Below are 20,254 nucleotides of genomic sequence, written 5' to 3' on the forward strand. Positions count from 1 at the left end.
AAGACCTTTGACAGACCTGTCAAATTTTTGGATACTCAACGGTCCCTGTCCTGTGGATTCACTGCTTTTAATTTAAAAGGAAGCCACATAATCTAAAAATCCTTTTTTAATGAAGTCTTGTAATTTTAACCTTTTTCCTGCTGCCTAACCCTTTCACCAATAGAGAATAGTTAGCCAGACAGCTGATTTAGTATGCTAAGGGTTAAAGGCAGACTGGAAAGACAAGTTTTCCTCCCGTCTGTAGGACCGGAGCGCGGGGCAGCAGCTTCGCGGCGACTGTTGCCAGGAGTGATGCTGAGATGGCTGAGATCATGGACAGTCTCAGTGAGCAGGAGGTGGGCAAATTTCTTTATTACAAGTCTGTGAGTGTGACATAACGGCAGAGCATTCAGCTCAGAACCAAGAGGTCCTGGGTTCAAATCCTCCAAAGTCACCAAACCTGTGCCTTGAACAATCCAGTGAGCAGGAGGTTATAATTGGTTCAGATTCGAATGAGGAAATCACTTCCAAGTTTTCCCAAACCACAAGTACAACATTTGGCAAAGAAAAGCCACCAAATTCCACATGGGAAGGTGTCACTGCATTGGTCAATTAGTTTCTGAACAGCCAGAATTTTCAATCTGTGAAAAAATTTTTATACATTAAAAATATCTAACTGTGAAGGATATTATTGACTTCTTTAACGTTTGTAGAACAACAATGTACAAGAACATGACAGCTACATGTAGTACAAGCTACTATAAATATAACACCTTGTTTTGCTGATGTGTATTTTACAAATATATCATCATTCTACAGTATCTAACAGAAAGCTGACTTCTTCAACATTTATAGGCTGTCAATAGACATGAATTGATTGATTGATAGATTGATTGATTAATTGATTGATTGCTTTTAGAACAACGAGCGACAGATGCGACAGTTGGCGGTGGTTCCTCCGATGATGTTTGATGAGGACCAGCGAAGAATCAAGTTCATCAACAAGAACGGGCTGATCAAGGACCCCATGAAGGAGTACAAGGAACGACAGCTCATCAACACATGGACCGAGGAGGAGAAACAGATCTTCAAGGAGAAGTAAGGCACAACTAGAAAGCTTTTAGGAAAAGCAAGACCTTTAAAGAGAAGTAACACTGATAGACAAGGGAAAACAATGTCTTAACAGCCAGAGAAACAGATCTTTTTAAAAGGAAAAACATAGGGTTGAAGGATCATGTAACTTAGTGTCTTTAACTTAAGGAAAAGCAAGAGCTCTAAGGAGATGGAAACCTAGTTCTTAAAGGAAAAGGGAGTCTTAACAGGTTTAGAAATGGATCTTAAAGGAAAGATACACCTTGATAGCTAGTTCAGTGGGTTTAGTTTAATTTGAATTTTGAATCCTGTACTCTCTCTCTCATCTCTAACAGGTTCATCCAACACCCCAAGAACTTTGCTCTCATTGCCTCGTATCTGGACAGGAAGGTTAGTCAGGTTTTCTTTCACATGTCTGCATAACTGTTTTTTGTACACTCGCTGATCATGACTGTTATGATCAAATCAGTGTATATCCTTACATGTAGGACTGCTGACCAATTTTCTGTTCTGTTCCAGAGTGTCTCTGACTGTGTGCTGTACTACTATCAAAGCAAGAAGAATGAAAACTACAAACAACTGATGAGAAAACAAGCCCTGAAGCGCAAGAGGCCCTTCGGGAAAGGACAGGTAATACAGTTTGAAATTTTTTTCACAAAAATGCCCCTGTAGTTCTAAGTGATTAACCGCTAGGGGGACAAGCCTGTATCACTGTTTTCCTGAGGTCAAAAGCCATGTGCCAACCAAAAATCAAGACCATAGCATGACCAGGATAAAAGATAATACATTTGTACCTGTATAGATTGCTATATTATAATACTTACATATTTGTACAGTCTTGAAAGTTAAAATTACTCAGTTTATATTATTATTAATGTCTTATCCAACTACTGACTGTTGAACCTTCACAAAAACATTTATCGTAATATGAAAATAGACCAAATTTTAACTGAGAATATTTTTGTCTTTCCAGCTTCACAGAGAAGACAAAGATATGGACCAGGATGAGAAAAGTAGGGACAAGGATGATGATGATGATTCAGCTGAAGATGAAGAGAGGGAGAGACCAGAACGTGCCACCTCCAATGGTAAACACTACAACTGTTCTTATGTCTTCTTGTCTTCTTACATGTATATGAGTAGAAGCTAGATAGATAATTGAATATCAAGTTTTGAAGAGATTGAAGCAGTAAGGTTTGTAGAAACATTATGCTGCTATTCTACTGTTGCGCACCTTATGTTGTGCACCCAAAATGTTTTCCGTACATTGCCATCTAAATTTTTAGGAAAAGTATACCTCTTCTCAAAAATGAATTTCAGGGCTTTTAGCTTGCATCTAGTATTTTTGATTGCTGTAGTATAAGAAATACCAATCTGAATTTCTGATGCTACAACAGGGCAGAGAAACAAATTTTTTCCTCCATTTGTCCCCCAGACGTGCCTGATGATGGTTCAGTCACCAAGTGCGTCATCTGCGGCGAGATTATCGACAACTACAGCGAGACGCGTCCGATCACGCGGAACCTGGCAGAGTTCTACGGTCTGACGGAGGAGGACATGCGCCCGGCGCACCGCATCTGCAGCAAGTGCCGTTGTCGCTCCGTGCGCAAACGGTATGAGCTTAGGTAGGGCGCGGTACATACACAACAGTACATGTGGTCCTGTCAGATGTCTGTATGTCACTGTTGTTTTTTGCTGTTCCAAAGGTGGTGGGCTTACGTAGTGTATGGTAGATATAGAAGTTAGAATAGTACACGTAGTCCTGTCAGATGTCTATATGTATGTCACTGTCTTGTTATTCTGTAACAGTTGGAGATTGAATGGTTATGGGTTCTACTCTTGGACTACATGTACATTGTACAAAAGTCATGTACATTGTAGTCTCTGGTATGAGCTTAGGTAGGGTGCGGTACATACAAAAAAGTACATGTGGTCCTGTCAAGTGTCTGTATGTCACTGTAACAGTTGTTTTTTGTTTTTTTTGCTGTTGGGCATCATTAATTGCAGTAGCTATCTACATGTACATGTAGATCGGAGGGTTCTAATGTTGGACTAGTATTTGGTATGAGCTTAGGTAGGGTGCAGTACAGAACAGTACTGTGTATATGTGACCCTGTCAACATCTGCATGTCACTTTGTTTTTCTGTTGAGCTACATCAGTGAGTACTCCAGTAAGAATAGAGTTAGTAATCCAGATTTTAAGTTTATGGATTTGAATCTCAGTTGTCTGGGCTTACGCAGGGTGCAGTACATACAGTACAGTGGTCCTGTGTTCCTGTAGTGACTAGTCCAGTTCTGACTGTAGTCCCTCCAGGGTTGGACAAGTCTCATTGCCCACTTGCCCAGGGCAAGTAAAAGCACTGTTCGGGCAAGTAAATATCCCCCAGTACTTGCCCGATTGGGCAAGTACATTTTTTGGATGCAAAGTTTTAGCCCCAGCAGTATTTCAACCAAGTTTTAAACAATTTTGATAAATAAAGCATCCAACATTATAAACTCTTTCTGCTAGTAAAATGCATAGAAATGTGTCGTATTTTGGGCAAGTAAAAAGTTGGTTCGGGCAAGTGGAAATGACCATGTACTTGCCTGATAAGGCAAGTGGATTTTTGAAAACTTGTCCAACCCTGCCCTCCCTGCCTGTCTCCCCAGCTGCCCAGTTCCCACCTGTAAGACTCCCAAGAGGAAGGTGAAGAGACTGAAAACACTTCCAACTAAACTCAACGAGCTGCCAGCAGAGCAGAAAGAACCAGTCATGCAGGAGTTCGGTAAGACTAAGAGTTCTTATCTTTGTCTTTCTAAACAGAATGTTATCGATGGCGTAGTTATTTGTTTCAGAGCACATAATCTGTACTGATTCATGGTAAAATGGCCAAAACTGTCTTGCATTCTTCAAAATAGCATTATTGAAAACAGCAGAGAACTTTATTTGTAAAATCAAAAGCCATGCTTTGGAACATACATTCTTTTAACATATAAAATTTTGATGACTGGCAAATGAACTGTGGTGCAGGTGAAATATGTCTGATGTAGGGAATTTTGCAAGTTACCAGAGCACCAGTGCAACATTGTATGCAGAGGAAAGGATTGTCAGTTGTCATGCAGACAGCATTATTTGTGACAAATATTTTTGAACAGACAACACACTCAGTTAATATGAGTTACAATGTATTAGCTACTTTGGGGAGCTTTCGAGACATACTCTCTTTGTCAACCCAGGAAGATTCTCTTGTCACATATTGATTATTATTTTTTAACATAAACATTATTGTTCCCCTCCAGGCCTGACAGAAGAGATCAGTAAATGCTGTGCCACGTGTTTTAACCGGATCGCGCGCCGCCTGGGCGGGGAACCGGGCACAGGCGACGAGGACACAAAGGAGGCTCCAAGTGCGTCTGAGCAAGGTACACAGGTTCCACCCACAGTTAGGGACGCTGCGCTAAAAAATATAAGACCAAAAAAAAAAAACGTTTTCAAACATCAAGGTTGGTTTTTCAGAATGCTCGAAAATCAGACCAAGCAAAAAAGACATTTCTAAATGCCATGGTTGGTTCATTTATAACCTGAATTCCCTACAAAGTTGGAAATTTATGAAAAAGGAAAATCTATTGACACTTAACATTTAGTTCATATTATAAAAGATAGTAGCACAGTTAGGGACGCTGCACTAAAAAAGGCATTTCCCACAAAATTTTTCCATTTTCAAGATATTTCAACATAATATAAGAAAGATACTTTCAAAATCCAAAAAAAGAGACATTCCATATTGAAAATCCCTAAAAAAATTCTGTGCAACATTAAGTGGAAAATTGTGAAAAAAAGGAATACCGTTGTCAACATTGAGTTCATATTAATAAATATTAATATTATCTTAGTTTTTATTGCCATTGTTTGAATGGTTTTTACTTTGGACATTTTAAGTGCATGAAGTTAAAATGAAACTTCGCTAGGCTGCATGTGAGTGGTACAGTATGTTTTTCATCTCCTACAAAGTAGAATCATTTTCTAAGCATCTGTAGCTCATATAGCTTCTGCTGGTCGTTAGTTTTATAATGTTACATTATATTCAATATCAAGAGCTTTTCTGTCTAACTTCTTGTGTTCTTGGCATGACAAGCTTTCGTTAATTCTTACAGCACAAAAAGTTTATAAGCCATATATCATCAAGAATGCTGCCTTGAAATCAAACTGTTGACAGATACTGGCTTGAGATTGAAACAAGATGATTGCATTACTGCGCAACTGAGCTTGAAGTTGAACTCATTGCAAAGCATTGCCAAAACATGATTGTGTCATAATGAATGCAGGCTTGAAATCAAATCAAGTTGCTGAAATGAAAGAAGCTGGTTTGACTTCGAAATGAAATGATTGCAAAACTGCACAATTGAGCATAAGGCAACTGACTGTGGTGAACCTGTTGTACTCTTCTATGGATGTTGTCTAACCCTTGTCCTCCCTTGTCTAACCCTCATGCCTTAACCTACTGTCATGTTATACACTATTATAGTGCATGGAAGGCCCCATAGTAGTAAAATGGTTAAATGTTGGATGCTTTTGAAACAGTCATTGTGTAAGAAGTATAATATTGTGATGTTGTAATATTATTGTGAAGTTGTGCATGATACACTGTGCTTGCATGTAGCTAGCTAATAAGGACAGAACTTAAATACAGTTAACTTTTATTTAGTGGCACTTCTATGTTGAAATGTACAGTCACAAGGCATGCATGTAATGTACATGTACCTTTTTTGTACAATAAACAAGGTAAGTAGAGATCAGGATATTTTGGATAATCTGCTTAACAGTTACAAATCAGAACTTTTCCCCACCCAACAGTGGAGACCTCCCGTTGGACGGAGGATGAAATGGAGGTTGCGAAACGCGGTCTGCGAGAACACGGGCGGGACTGGGAGGCCATCTCGGAGATGGTGATGACCAAGACGCCGGCGCAGTGCAAGAACTTCTACTTCAACTACAAGCGCAAGTTTAGTCTGGAGACACTCGTCATGGAGTACAAACGGAACAAGGTATGATTTACGTTGATGAAGCTTAGACATGAGATACACAAGGAAATTATAACTGTTTTTCACTCCTTTTTGCCAAAAAGTAGTGACTGATGAAAAGTGAGTGGATGCTACATTTGTACTGTACCTGAAACGTGAGACAGTTTTCAAAATCTATCCAGTAAGTTGCTTGAGTAACTGTGTTCTGACTTGTGTATCTCATTACCTGGATGTCTAACTTTTATTCACGTAGTAAGGTCCTGTATATATATACATGAGGTTTTGGTTTGTTGCATGATGTTAAGAGGAGAGTAACTGTCAAAACGTTTTCCTCCCCACCGTCTGGTTTTATCCTAGGCTCTTGTTTGAGATTTAATTTTTATTACTGAGAACCAAAGAAATTATTTTTTTCTCTTTTTTTCCCAGGCTCAAAGGGAGCGTGACATCTCCATTTCTGCTGAGAGTGCAGCGTCCACTCTTACTGCTGAGTCAGAAAACGAGGCTGAGTCTGAATCTTCTAGTGATGAGGACAACACACAGGACAATGAGGTGCCAACCTCTACTCTTACAATTTTATAGAGAATAGTTTCAAAGGTGTTTGTGTGTGTGTGCATGCGTGTGCGTGTGTGCGCGTGCATGCGTGCGTGCGTGTGTGTGTGAATGTGTGTGAATCTTTAGGTCCAAAACGACAATAGTTGAGCCATTGCAACTGTTTTTTATGTAATCAAGGACATTACATTTTTGTATATGTAAATTCGATATTAATTCAGTATTATACACACTGCGAAAACGAATAAAGTCATCTTGTATCTTGTCTCAAAATAAGACCAGACGAGTGCAGATATACACAAAAATACAGGACCTGGTATTGTGGTAAAATTGAAGTCATTTACTATTATAATAGATATTTCTGACGTCTACCTGCACCTAACCTTCACTAGTAATGGTACATAATACATACAATATTATGAACTACAAGGAGTGCAAACCTCAGATGTCAAACCAGCAAACCTTCTCCATGTAAACAGAAGATATCTGAACTGTGTGTGTGTTTAACAGGAGGAGGACAGTTCTGACACGGAGAGTGCCTCGGAAGACGGCCGTGATGACCCCAACAAGCAGTCAGCTGAGTCAGGCAAGCCCAAACTGGAGGTGAAGGCAACCGTAGCCAGGGAGGAGCCGGGGGAGAAAAAGGTTACCGCAACAACCGTCACCTTACCACAGGAGCCTCTTCCACAAGTTAAGGTAAGGGGTCAATGCCTGTGTTGTACATATTTGCCCAATTGGTTAGGACTAATTACAGGTCACAAAAAACAAGATACGAGCATATTGTATCTGCACAATCATGAAGAACGCATTCTAGCATGTTGACTTGTCTTCTTCAATTTGGTTTTGTAATGATGGAAATGTAAGTCATAGAGCATTTTGCAGGGCTTGTCAAGCTATTTGCATACATGTATAAGCTGCAGGAATTGGCATTAGTTTGTACATGTCTAATATAATATTAAGTATACATTGTGTCTCTCTTCTTGTTTACATTCTACTGCTATAAATTGATTTTTCATTCATTTATAAAATGATTATCCTCCTGGACTAAGATTACAGTGCTGATATATTAATGTTGATTGCTCCATTTTTTTAACTCGTAGTTTGTAGAAACTATTCCGTAGTTTTGTGCTGTATAATTATTGTCTTAATGCTTAGATACATTGTAATTTGATTTTTTCCACAGGTTGAGAAGGACAAGCCGGCTGAAGTGAAGGCACCGCCGCCGCCAGTTCCTGTTGTGGAGATAAAGGAAGAAGACAACGACAGCAGTGCGACATGTAGTGCAGACGAGGGTGGGGGGGAGGGAGAGGGCGTCCCTCAACACAGCGGCGGCAGCTTGGGCAAAACTTCTGCCGCACCTGTGAGCACGGCTGACGTCAAACCCATCATCTCCACCAGCAATTCTGGTTTGTTTGTTTGTTTATTCGCATGTGATTGAAGAACATAACATAACATAATAAAAGAAGATAAAAACCAATTATGGCCTGTCCAAGATCTTAAAAAAAAGACATCAATGATACACATGTATGATACATTAAACATTATGATAAAAATGGATAAATAGTTAGTGATATTAGCAACACATAATAAAGATTATTATTAGATATGAATAAATATTATTAGATAGGAATGAATATTATTAGAAAGGAATAATTATTATTAGATAGGAAGAAATAATTATTAAGTAACGCAATATGGATAAAAACGGATTCTTACTCATAACGAAGATGCAAACTTATAACAGTAGATAGAATGTAACCAATTGAATAATGAGAATACAATGAGTCAATGGGACTTTATCTTAATACCTGCAGGGAGTGTTGGAGAGAGAGTGGCCGGTGTGGTGTCTGCTGGGAAGACGGTCCCGCCTTCAGGCATCGCGGCAACCTTCCCAGCATCCTTTATCCCCCCGCCCAGCACGATGGTCACAGGACCGCATAGTCGGCCATCGCTGCAACAGATGGTGGCAAGGCATGCACAGATCCCTGGTAGGCTTTTATCTTCGTTAGAATGTTAAATATGTTTTTGGTAGCATTTGTTTGTATGTATGAAACTGCCAAAGAAAGAAAATGTGTGTGTGTGGTGTGTTTGTGTGTGTGTGAGTTGGCAAGGTACTCCAAGGTACTCCAAGTTATGGAGCTCAAGAAGCTATGGATGAATTGTCATGAAACAAAATTTTTAATGTAAAAACACTACTTTGAAAGGAGCAGCAATACATTAAGAAATACAAGATGGATTGTGAAAATAACGAAAACAAGATGACTTTGTGTAAACCAATTATGAAAATCTACGAACAAAAGTGTAAATAACATCTTTATTGCAATTGGTTGGACCACTTCCAAGAATATGCCAAAAAACAGTCACTCAAGCAACTGGATATGATTTTGAAAACGTCAGACGTTTCAGCTAGTATCCACTAGCTTTCGTCAGTGACTGAGAGACCAGAGGGGAAAGCAGGTTTATATACACAACCTGTTGATTGATATGCAAATAAAGTGAAGACAAATTTTTGGAAGTCGAAAAAGGAACAAAAGTCAGACAAGTCAAGACAAGATGATGCAAATTAGTCTGAAAGCTCCTGTTATACAGGACAGGAGCTTAAGTGTTGTCTGTCCTCGGGGCTGTCCTCCCCTCTGGTCTCTCAGTCACTGACGAAAGCTAGTGGATACTAGCTGAAACGTCTGACGTTTTCAAAATCATATCCAGTTGCTTGAGTAACTGTTTTTTGGCATATCGTATTACCTGGATGTCTAACCTTCATCGACACTTCCAAGAATAATTTCGAAATCAACTAAAAGCTGTGACTGTTTTCCTTCAGGTATGCCACAGCTGATAGTGACAGGAGCGCAGGAGAGCCTCCTGATGTACCCACGCATGGACAGGTCTCAGGAGCAGACGGTCACAACCAGCACCACAACGGTCAAGTCCTTCATCGACGCTGCCATAGAACAGAACATGGGCATCCCCAGCCAGGCTCTACGCGGGCACAATGTCACGCTGACGGGGTTCGCGGAAACCCGGGAGGGGCGGGACCGTCCAAGGTCATTATGTTTATTTATTTATTTAAGGAATCTCCAATTAGTGACCTATAACACACCACTACTCTTCCTGGAGTCCTGTCATGGTACCCATATAATACAAACATCATATTATTATCTACTATTTACATCCACTTCTAACTACTATCAAAGAAAACTTGTCAACATCAAACAGCATTACATACAAAAAGTTAGGATAAAAAATACAAAATCAAAAAAAAAAGTACAAATTAAAATACCTACAAAAATATTTAGGAGCACCAGTGCACCCACAGGAAAAAATTGGGTGTTCAGCTCCAATTTTGGGTGCACTAAGGTGCACATATGCACCCAGTATTTCGAGCCCTGAATTTGTATTAAAATTTATAACAACATTTCTATTATTCATACAGGTCCAGCTCGCCTCATGTGCAGCGATCTCCCATCACGCCACCGTCGCGCGCCGCCCACATCCCGGTCACCAGCCCTCTCACCATCGACACACGCATCGGCGTGGTCATGGGGCAGAGGAGCGAGGGCCACGAGCACGAGAAGGAACGAGCCACCGCGTCCGCGTCCCCGAGAGTCGGGCGGCTCGCCCCCCACGGTCTGGTCCCGGTGACAGAGGGTCTCCCGCACCAGTCGTCCATGCCGGTGCAGAGCAAGCCTGGCTTGCCCCCGCCGCCGCCTCTCATATCGAAATCGTCCTCGCCAAAAGGCAAGGGGCCACAGATGTCACCGCAGTCTCAGCACCCCATGTACCACACAGGTACCATACTTAGTACCACACTTACATGTAGTGCTGTGCTATGTTGGCAACCTTGCAGTGTTGTACAGTATGGGCAAAACTTTGGCCACATAACATGGAGGCTGACACTTGAGGATGCCTGATGGCAATGTTTTCTTTATTTTGCAGCACAGATTTTGCAATCTATGGAAGGTTTTAGGTCGTTTGGAAAGAAAGGGGTTTCTTTTTTGTAGTAAGTCTGGAGTAATAAGTTCTGTCATTATTTGTAATAAGTTCTCTCCCCTAGACCTTTAGACCAGTCACTCTGGTCTTCCTCAGTAGACTGACTTTTGTATCTTGTATCTTGTACAGGTTCTATCACCAGAGGCATCCCCATGTCCTACGCTATCCATCCAGCCAGCATGCCTGGAGTTGTGCCACCACCACCTCCGTCTAGCCGACAGGATGGGGCAGAAGGGAGGAGGGGGGTCAACGAGGGGTCCATCATCCAAGGTAGTTTTCACCACTTTTTATTCTATCTTGCATACTTTGTACATAAATTGTAGTTGTAGTGTGTCTGAGTGCAATATCTTTGAAATAATTATAATATTATCTTTTAACCCTTGTCCTGTGGAGCCCATATATATGGGTTGCATGTACAGTAACAACTACTGTATATAGTTTGTACAATTTGGGGGTATTTTTCGTGCAACGCATCCCTCTGCAGCGAAACACAACAAATACATTAGTAACTACACCACCCCAGGGCAAAAAAAAGTCAAGGGACTATGACCTGGTTACGACATCAACATTATTTTGAAAACGTTGTGTAAAAAAAGCCAGTAGGACTAGTGTTAACCTTTAGTTATATATTGTATAAGTTCATAATAATTTATGTATTATCACCATAATTTAGTCTTAGGACTGCAAGTATAATTATATATGTGAGTGAAATGTCAAATATTAATTATTATTATATCTCTAATATATATATCAATAATATAAATGTTAAATATAATAATTTATTAAGGTACCCCGAGGAAACACGACGGTTTGCTGACCGCGGGAGAGCCGAGGAGAATCGAAGGGTCGATCACAAGGGGAACTCCGGTTGTGTCATACGAGAGTAACATCTCACGAGTGACGATGCAAGGAGAGGGGATGCGGAAATACCCAGTGGTCGAAGAGGTACATTTGTACTTGATACTTAATACTTTATTAGGATTATTATTAGGATTATTAATTAGTTGCACAAATGCAACTAACCTTTTCTGGATTCCAATACTTAGAAGAGGAGGGCGCAAGGCAAGTAAGGCAAAATGTTAAAAGTTATGTGCATCGGAGGACATTTTGGTGTTTCAATTACATTGTAAAAATCAGTTTTTACACATAAATTGCAAGTAAATTTTATACATTTACATAAAAAAATGTTTTAGTAATATTAAAAATTGAGCAAGTTACATCATATCTAACTTCTACAATACATTAATAATTATGCTTTTACTTCAGTTACATTGATTTTGTTGCAATTGTTTTGGCAGGTGAGCCCACGGGGAGGGTCCATCACGAAAGGGACGCCCGTGCGACCGCCCGAGGAGGTGTCCCCGCACGCGCCGTACGAGCGACGAGAGAAGACGGGACAGGAGATGTTCGAGGGGCTGATCCAGCGAGCCATCGCCGAACCCAACAAGGCCGACCAGAGAGGTTTGTTTGTTCTTTTTTTTGTTTTTATTTCGATCCCCATTAGTACTTGAGCACTATTCTTCCTGGGGTCAGTCAACACAATAGAATGAAACATAAATAACAAAAATATCTTGTTTAGAGTTAAAAATTTTGGTCCAAAAAAGTTCTCTCACCTAGAGCTTTCGACCAGTCGCTCTAGCTGGTCTTCCTCAGTAGACTGACCCAGTGAAGCTTGTCACATGGCTTCTTTGAAGTGTGACGTTAACACTGGGTCAATGGTATCTGGTAGACGATGTCAACCCCCGTCGCAGTGAAGTGAAGGGTGATGGGCCCTGATGTATATGGCTTCCTTCACCCCTCTCAAGAAATAGTCCTGTTCAGTGTCCAAAATCCTTGCAGTGTCGAGTGAAACAAAGTGTCCGGGTGACTCTATGTGGATGTGTTGTGACACCTCTGAACTGTTGTGTTGGTGTGAGATATACTAACTCTGTCCTATACTCTCAGGTCCGGTGCCTCCGCCGGGAACAGCTATCTACCGTGATTCCCGCGGCATCCCCATCCACCCCTACACCGGCATGCCCATTGACTACCCTGTATCTACCGTGTACGGCGGAGCAATGATCCGCGGGACCCCCACGTCACGAGCCGGATCCATCACCCAGGGCACCCCCATGCACGCCCACTCCGAGGGCGTGAACAGGGGGCTCCAGGTGGACACGCTGTCGCGATCCTCCCCTGGTAGAGCCGAGCACCCTTCGCATGCTGAGAGAAGGGAAGGGCCGTACATCCAGGTCAGTCTGTGTATCAACATTATGTAGCAGTTGTAGCATGAAAATTCATCTGTGTTGGTACAAGTCATTATGAAATAAAGACTAAGCTTCAATTTCCAACACTAACTACACAGAATTGGGACTTAACGGTACCCCAAATTTTCGGTTGACTCCATCAACCTTGTTCACGGAATGCACCCGTCTACTCTTGGCACGTGACGTCAGAGACACGTGACCATAGTAGCAGGTCATACACATGTACGTGCCAGATAACTTGTGTCGCCGCCGTCTTTGTTCAGGGTAGGTCTGTGAGCTCTTATGTAGACCGCCTCCTTCACTCCTCTTGCAAAGAAATCCGATTCAGAAGCAAGGAAGGGGTTAAAACGTGGATTATACATTGTACTTCTGTAGTTAAATGTAATCAGCCAATAGTCTTACATGTATACAATACTCTAGATACATGTAGCTTAGGTAGAAAACTTTCATTTACACTTTCTGTGCTGTACAGGGTACTCCCGGGCGATCTGACAGCCCTGCCAGGCGCAGAAGCACGCCGCAGAAGGACGAGAGCCCCTCGCCGAGGGTGGAGGCTTCCCTGTCGCGCAGCACACCCACGGTTATACACCAGGGCATGAGGATGGGATACGAGAGGGAGAGAGAGAGGTACATACATGATCAAATTTATTTCACAGCAATTGTACAAGGCACACCATCTACATGTTTTGCAGTACATGTACAGTAACTACATAACGAACATGATAAGAGACTAATCCACCTTACAAATTATATGTGAATTTCCTAGCATCTTTTACATGTATGTCAAATATTAAATATGTATTTGATATTTGCAATGAAATAAGTAATTAATCCCAATTAAGGAGACACCCTCTACTATATATAAACCTTGAAGCTTTCCCCTGCACATTTCACTTCATTTTGAACATTTCACTTCATTTTGAACGTTTCACTTCATTTTGAACGTTTCACTTCATTTTGAATATTTCTTTACATTTGGAACATTTCATCATTTCGATCATCATTTCATCATTTCATCGTGATAAAATAAAAACATGTTCGTCTTCCATCAGGTACGAGGCCCACCACCGTGCCGCCATGGAAGGGAAGAAGTCTCCCGCGGGGATGGAGAAACCCATGAAATCTCCAGCCGGAAAACTGGAGCCCGGGTCGATCACCCGGGGAACCCCGATGTACCACGGGCGCGACCGCCCTCCCTCCTCCGGTCCAGACGTACCCCGTAGTCCTCGGGACAGCGCGAGTTCCGGCGCGATCGACCTGACGCGTGATTCGCCCGTTGACATGACGACACGGCCCGGTCGCGAGCCGCCACCTCCGCACGGGAGCATGCCGTATCCCGGGCGTACACGGAAGTCGCCGCTCCCCGGCTACGTCAGTCCGTACCAGGGGATGGCCGAAACCCGCGCGACGCTCATGGCGGACTTCCTCACCTCCCAGCAGATGAGCGCCGCGCACGCCGAGCAGAGTCGATCACGAGAACGGACCCCGGCCGAATACGCCGCTTCAAAAGAGACGCGTCACTCCCCGCGCAGCCCACGAGACAAGCGGTACTCGCCCCAACAACACCGCCCGCCCATGGAGCACCCGGCCGTCCACCACCCCGGCATGTTCCCCCACCCCCCGGGCATGATCACGGACCCCCAGGGGAGGGTGATGTTCGTCTACCCGGGGATGTTTCCCGGGTACATCACGGACCCGTCCTCCCTGATGCAGAGATCCAGCGCCAGCACCCCCCCTGTCTCGGTGGAGGGGTATCAGTACCCCCTCTCCGCGTCCTGGCCACAGATACGCCCGGGGATGCCCACACAGATTATGGCAGGATACCCTGTACCGCCACAGCATGCACAGGTACGTTTTACACTCTTTACAAACAGATTAAACTAGAAAGGTACCATTTGCAAAGCAAATGCATCATGTTTACTACCTTCACCTGGTCTAGCCTAAAAAATGACTTCACTGTTTCTTCTTACTCAAAGTCATATTATATCAAATACATTCAATATGTATGGCACATGTTCAGTGAGCAGGCTTTCCAGCTCTGTTCTGCTACATGGGGGATGTAACACCACACCACAGGTGTTGCTACAGCACCAGTTACCATGGTGACAGACGTCTGGTCCAAGTCATTGACTTAATGCTTGTTAGGATCAGAAGATAAAACTGTTTTCTTTCGAATTCTGCGAAGGTAAACATAAGACTTTAAAGAAATAGATGGACACGATGAAAAATGGTAACATTTTAAACAACCGTCTTTGTTAGGTAATTCCTGAAACACTACAAAAGTCGTATTTATTCTTTTATGAATTTTTATGTATTTACTATGTTTTTTGTATTGGGAATGATTAATGTGCATTTTAAAAATAATTCCCAGGTGAGCCGTCAGAATGTGATCCAGCACAGCGCCGCGCACTTCGAGGGCGGAGGCTCCATCACGCAGGGGACGCCCATCAAGCCGCCTGTGTCCGGTGCTGAGGTCAGCAGCACCTCCAGGCCTGGGGAGGGGTCACGTAGCGCCATTACACCTCCAGGACCTCGTTCTACCAGCAGGGGCAGGTCTGTGTTTCGTTTAAAGTTAAAACTTTTGTTTCAGCACAAACTTTTAGGTATTATTTACATGTTCTCATTTAGAGCTTTCGACCAGTCACTCTGGTCTGTCTCAGTAGACTGACCCAGTGAGACTTGTCACATGGCTACTGAGGAAGACCAGAGTGACTGTTGGAAAGCTCCTTAAATTTAACGTCAATCATTCACCAGCCCGATGAAAGAAAATCTACATGTAGTACAATTTTCACATAAATTCAGAGCAGCTCCTATACAATAGCGATAGAAGACACAATTAGGAGCTGTCTTTCCCCTATACACTGTCAGCTACATACAATCCTTAACTTACTGTTTCTCTTTTCCAGTGCTCCGCCCCAGTCTCCAGAGAAAGGCCACATAGTCCCGGGCTACCCGATGATGATGGACCCGCAGCAAGACCGCCGATCGCACGTCCGCCGGCCTTCCGAGCCGCCCGAGCGGCCTCCGCCCCAGGCCACGGTCCACCCACAGAAGCGCGCCGACCCGGTCCACCCTGGGGACCGTAACCCTCGCGAGTCGCCCATGATGAAGTACCGCGTCGGGAGGGATCCGCAGGAGGGAAGGAGCTCGCGTTCGCACACCCCGGGTAGCACAGAGCCGCCGTCCAAGTCACCCATCACCTCCCCCTCACAGATCCTCTCCATCTCGTTTGAGAAGGACAAGCCGGTGGAGCAGCCTCCTGCACAGGGCGGGCAGGGTCCGCTAACGGCGGCAAATCTCATCGATGCCATCATCACTCACCAGATCAACTCTTCTGCAACCATATCGGGTGACGGCAGAAAGGTAGGCTTTTTTTCCTTGACAAAGACTGAAGTTGTACAGTCGAAAATTTGTGTGAGTCCAATTTCTTGTGTTAATTATTGCAGTTCAAACTTGTTTTATAAGCTTTTGTTTATTTGTACAAGAAATTAAATAAATGATATATAAAACAGCTGCACATCATGTGCAATATATTGCTCAAGGAACACCCGTGTGAGAAAATGATCGCAATTACTCGCTCTCTGCCTTGTAAACCAGTATGGATGGTAAGCGAAAATTCATGGTTCTTCCCTGTGTTTGAAGATTAAACATTACAATTATTCTTTCGTGTCTTGTGAAGGAGCCATCGGCCGACGTACAAGACCCGGGTTCGCGCGGCCCTCCCCGCGGCCGGGTGTCCCCCGCGCCCCGTCCCAGCCACGCGCCCCTACAGGGTGAGGGTGGCCGTATCCGCGCCCCGGTGTGGCAGCTTCCCGAGGCGGACCACGGGGGCTCAGCCCGGGAGCAGAGTCACGGGCGTAGAGAGAGCCAGGAGAGCTCGGCGGCGCCGGAGGGACCCGGGAACCATTACGGCCCACCGGGGAGAAACACTGTCCACGCTGACAGCACCACCAGCAGGCCTACCAAGGTCAGAGTTTTTCATTAGATTGATCTGATTTATTAACAATACGATACACGTGGGACACAGGCAGCAAATACAGAACAGGACAATACTCATTTTCACTTGAGTTAAGTGAGGTAAGTTGTTTTAAGTGCCTTTCCCAAGGGCACAAGTTTGGTGGCATGACATGAGTCAAGCACTCTGCCGTTACACCATACAACCCCACAGTATTAGAAATACCAATCTGCAGTCTGCATTTTGCAAATAAATTTCTTAATTTCAGAAGAAGATTCAATCAACCTGCAATTTTGCTTCATTAGGTAGCATTAGGTTTCGTTAAGTATGCAGTGTTGGTTATTTTATGTATTATAGGTTTAATTTATACATGACTCCAGGAAGACTAGTGTAGTATGCATTGCACATACTCACTGATGGAGATCTTTCAAATAAACAAACAAACTTTAAAAACGTATTTCTACCACCTTAGGTGCAGCAGATCACCCTAGGTGAGCACATCTCCAACATCATTCACCAGGATTACAGCCAGAGACCGGGACAGAACGCCAGCCCGGCCCCCACCCCTCTCCACCGTCCGCAGTCCACGTCCAGTCTCACCCGGTCACCGGCCGCAAAGGAGAGGGAAGCAGCCATGCAGCGTTCAAGGTTTGTGAAATACACTTGTGTATCTGTATAGCCGGTATAACCGCCCTTCGGCACAACACACCAGCTTCTGTATCTGTATAGCCGGTATAACTGCCCTTTGGCACAACACACCAGCTTCTGTATCTGTATAGCCGGTATAACCGCCCTTCGGCGTAACACACCAGCTTCTGTATCTGTATAGCCGGTATGACCGCCTTTCTGCGTAACACACCAGCTTCTGTATCTGTATAGCCGGTATAACCACCCTTCGGCGTAACACACCAGTTTCTGTATCTGTATAGCCAGTATAACCGCCTTTCGGCGTAACACACCAGCTTCTGTCCGATTCTTATTTTGAATAAACCATTCATTCATTAATTCATTCAGGACGCCCGATGCTCGCTGCGGCTCGGATTCCTCCCGAAGCAACATCGATGTGGAGCCGATTTCTCCGCCTGCGGGCGATGGACAGGACTCGCAACCCGGATCCGAACCGTGGCAGCCCCGTCCGCAGGACATCCCGACACCCAGGGGGCAACCCCAGCCCCCGTACGGGCGCCCCCCTCCCGGCGCGAGCCCTGCCTGGGGAGCCAAGCGGGCGTCCCCGAGAGTTGGCACCAACCTGGAGGACATCATCCGCAAGGCTCTGATGGGGGATGACGAGGAGACGGAAGGAGAAAATCCTCAGCAGCAGCCGAGGCCGAGCTCCACGCACGCATACGGCCAGCAGATCCACCAGGTGAGTTATTATCAATCAATCAAAAATGGTTATTATTGCTAAAATCAACAACATTGCAGCAGAAAGCTGAATTGGGTTCATAGATGTACATCCTTTTTAAAAGCATTGACGACGGCACAATCTTGGAGTCAAACTATAGTACATTGCACATTGAAAAATATTTACACGATATTACATAAATTTAACATAATGAAATTCAAATTTTGCTCACTCACATTTTTACTTTAAATATCAAAATTACATTAAACTTTCATATACAAATTGCTAAGATATGTCAGAGTTATGTCACACTCAATTCAGCTAAATTGACTTAGCTGCTTATGTGCAACAGCTGTAAACTGTATTGCTAAGTGTATTTTTGAATGTTTGAAAGTAAACCATTCTCTCTCTCTCTCTCTCTCTCAGGTCTCCTCAGCATCCTCCCCGAGGGACGGATCCATGCAGAGCCGCATCCTCCGCCAGCGCAACGACAGCGAGACAGAAACCGAGTCGGAAACAGAGACCAAAGAGGCGCCGCCCGTATCGGCGGACCGGAGCCGGTCACCTCGCAGCTATCCCCCGAAGAAGAAGCACTCGATGTCGTCCGAGGGGGCTTCTCCCCGCGGCCGCCCAGACATGCCCGGCCCGGCGGACATGTTGGCGGCGCAGAAAGCGGAGATGGCGGCAGCCGGGCGCCTGCCGACGCCAGAACGGTCCCGTCTGTCCAGTGCGGCCACTCCGCCCCGGTCAAGCCCTCGCCCTTCGTCAACCGACGCTCCAAGCGCTTCTTACCCCTTCTCCGCACTCTTCTTAAGAGGATCCATGGGGCCTTCCTCGTCCCCTCTCCCCCCAACCTCCGCAGCGGCGCAGCAGGGTCTGCCCCCGACGCCAGGCGGCGAGATGCCGCACGAAGCCGCGCAGAGGACGGCCCCGTCGCCTGCAACATCCACCAGACACGACGGCGAGCCGGCACCGCTCCTATCCTCGCAGTACGAGCCTCTGTCCGACACCGACGAGGAATCGTAAACTGGTATCAATGGTGTGAAGGCCACACCAATGTTACTCTTTCCTGGTTGTCAAATTCTAAAGAACAGCTTATTTGGAATATCAACATGAATAAAATAAATAGCAATATCTAAATAAATACTACACGAAGCAAACATGACAAATTGAAGGACACTACAATCTTTTTCCTGGTTGTCAAATTCTGAAAAATAAAACAAAGCCCATTTAAAATGTCAACATGAAAATTGAAGGACACTCCAGGCTAACTTTTTCCTGTTTTTTTCTGAAAAATAAAACAATGCTCATGTAGAATATAAACCAAAAGAATTCAACATAAAAGAAGGGGGTAACATAAAGGTTTGTTCCTTGGTTCAAACCTTGGATGTGGAATCCGATGTTTTCAGGTTCAAGTTTTTCTCTCAGCTATCTTTTCATCCTTTCTTATTGAATTTTGAACTAAGAATGGAAAAATTGGTGTGGCCTTAAAACAAGGAGACACTGACTGTGTGGCACTTAAAGCTTGGTGCAGTTGTATAGAGAATCGGGAGAAAATAAGATATGTAACAAGTTAAAATTCAATAATTGTACCTACATTATGCTGTATATTTTCAAGCTCTACTAGAATTAAGGAGAAAGTGTTTAACTATTTCCCTAGTTTATCACTAACTTTTGTATGGCATGTTGCTGACGCTTAGGGGTATATAATTATAGGCAAGCTATGTGAATAAAAAATCTTTGTTTCAAAAGAAAATGCACTTTGGAAATTTGAAGAGAGGGGCTGGTCAGGGAAAGGTTTTCCATGTGTCATAGTGACACCACCAGGGCAAAACTAGTGAGGAAGAAATACAGGGTTGATAAAATTGTTGTGTGTATGTGTAAATAAGAAAAAGCCATTGTATTGATTGTGCACTAATGAGCAAGTGGTAATGATGTTGTTGAACTTGTGATGTGTCTTTAGCTTTTTGACGCTGTATGAGTGGTGATTTCTCAGCACTGAAGACTTGAAACAACAGTTGGATCGTCCAACCATAATGATAGCAGAGCAGTGCTTTAGTACAGGGAAAACTTACAATTCACCTCATGTTAGAAAATGTG

At 43.8% G+C, this 20,254-nt stretch overlaps 1 protein-coding gene across 1 annotated transcript in view; it reads left to right on the forward strand.

Moving 5' to 3' along the window:
- The window catches only part of LOC109475111 (nuclear receptor corepressor 1-like), a gene marked incomplete at its 5' end in the record, with an annotated part of 30,559 nt that extends 11,317 nt beyond the window's left edge, over positions 1-19,242 (forward strand). The window contains 27 exons of the mRNA XM_019775649.1: positions 245-335; positions 899-1,077; positions 1,407-1,461; positions 1,591-1,701; positions 2,045-2,159; positions 2,507-2,684; positions 3,721-3,836; positions 4,351-4,473; positions 5,906-6,096; positions 6,499-6,621; positions 7,132-7,317; positions 7,805-8,027; positions 8,436-8,606; positions 9,623-9,662; positions 10,052-10,407; positions 10,738-10,878; positions 11,396-11,553; positions 11,907-12,069; positions 12,553-12,839; positions 13,327-13,481; positions 13,907-14,702; positions 15,226-15,407; positions 15,761-16,217; positions 16,534-16,821; positions 17,282-17,457; positions 17,824-18,175; positions 18,581-19,242. Coding sequence (XP_019631208.1) covers positions 245-335; positions 899-1,077; positions 1,407-1,461; positions 1,591-1,701; positions 2,045-2,159; positions 2,507-2,684; positions 3,721-3,836; positions 4,351-4,473; positions 5,906-6,096; positions 6,499-6,621; positions 7,132-7,317; positions 7,805-8,027; positions 8,436-8,606; positions 9,623-9,662; positions 10,052-10,407; positions 10,738-10,878; positions 11,396-11,553; positions 11,907-12,069; positions 12,553-12,839; positions 13,327-13,481; positions 13,907-14,702; positions 15,226-15,407; positions 15,761-16,217; positions 16,534-16,821; positions 17,282-17,457; positions 17,824-18,175; positions 18,581-19,180 — 6,013 coding nt within the window. The remainder of the gene's footprint in view (positions 1-244; positions 336-898; positions 1,078-1,406; positions 1,462-1,590; positions 1,702-2,044; positions 2,160-2,506; positions 2,685-3,720; positions 3,837-4,350; positions 4,474-5,905; positions 6,097-6,498; positions 6,622-7,131; positions 7,318-7,804; positions 8,028-8,435; positions 8,607-9,622; positions 9,663-10,051; positions 10,408-10,737; positions 10,879-11,395; positions 11,554-11,906; positions 12,070-12,552; positions 12,840-13,326; positions 13,482-13,906; positions 14,703-15,225; positions 15,408-15,760; positions 16,218-16,533; positions 16,822-17,281; positions 17,458-17,823; positions 18,176-18,580) is intronic.
- Positions 19,243-20,254: the final 1,012 nt, after the last annotated feature.

The sequence above is a fragment of the Branchiostoma belcheri genome, unplaced genomic scaffold (genome assembly GCF_001625305.1).
Source record: "Branchiostoma belcheri isolate BF01 breed outbred unplaced genomic scaffold, Haploidv18h27 scaffold33, whole genome shotgun sequence".
Lineage (NCBI taxonomy): Eukaryota > Metazoa > Chordata > Leptocardii > Amphioxiformes > Branchiostomatidae > Branchiostoma > Branchiostoma belcheri.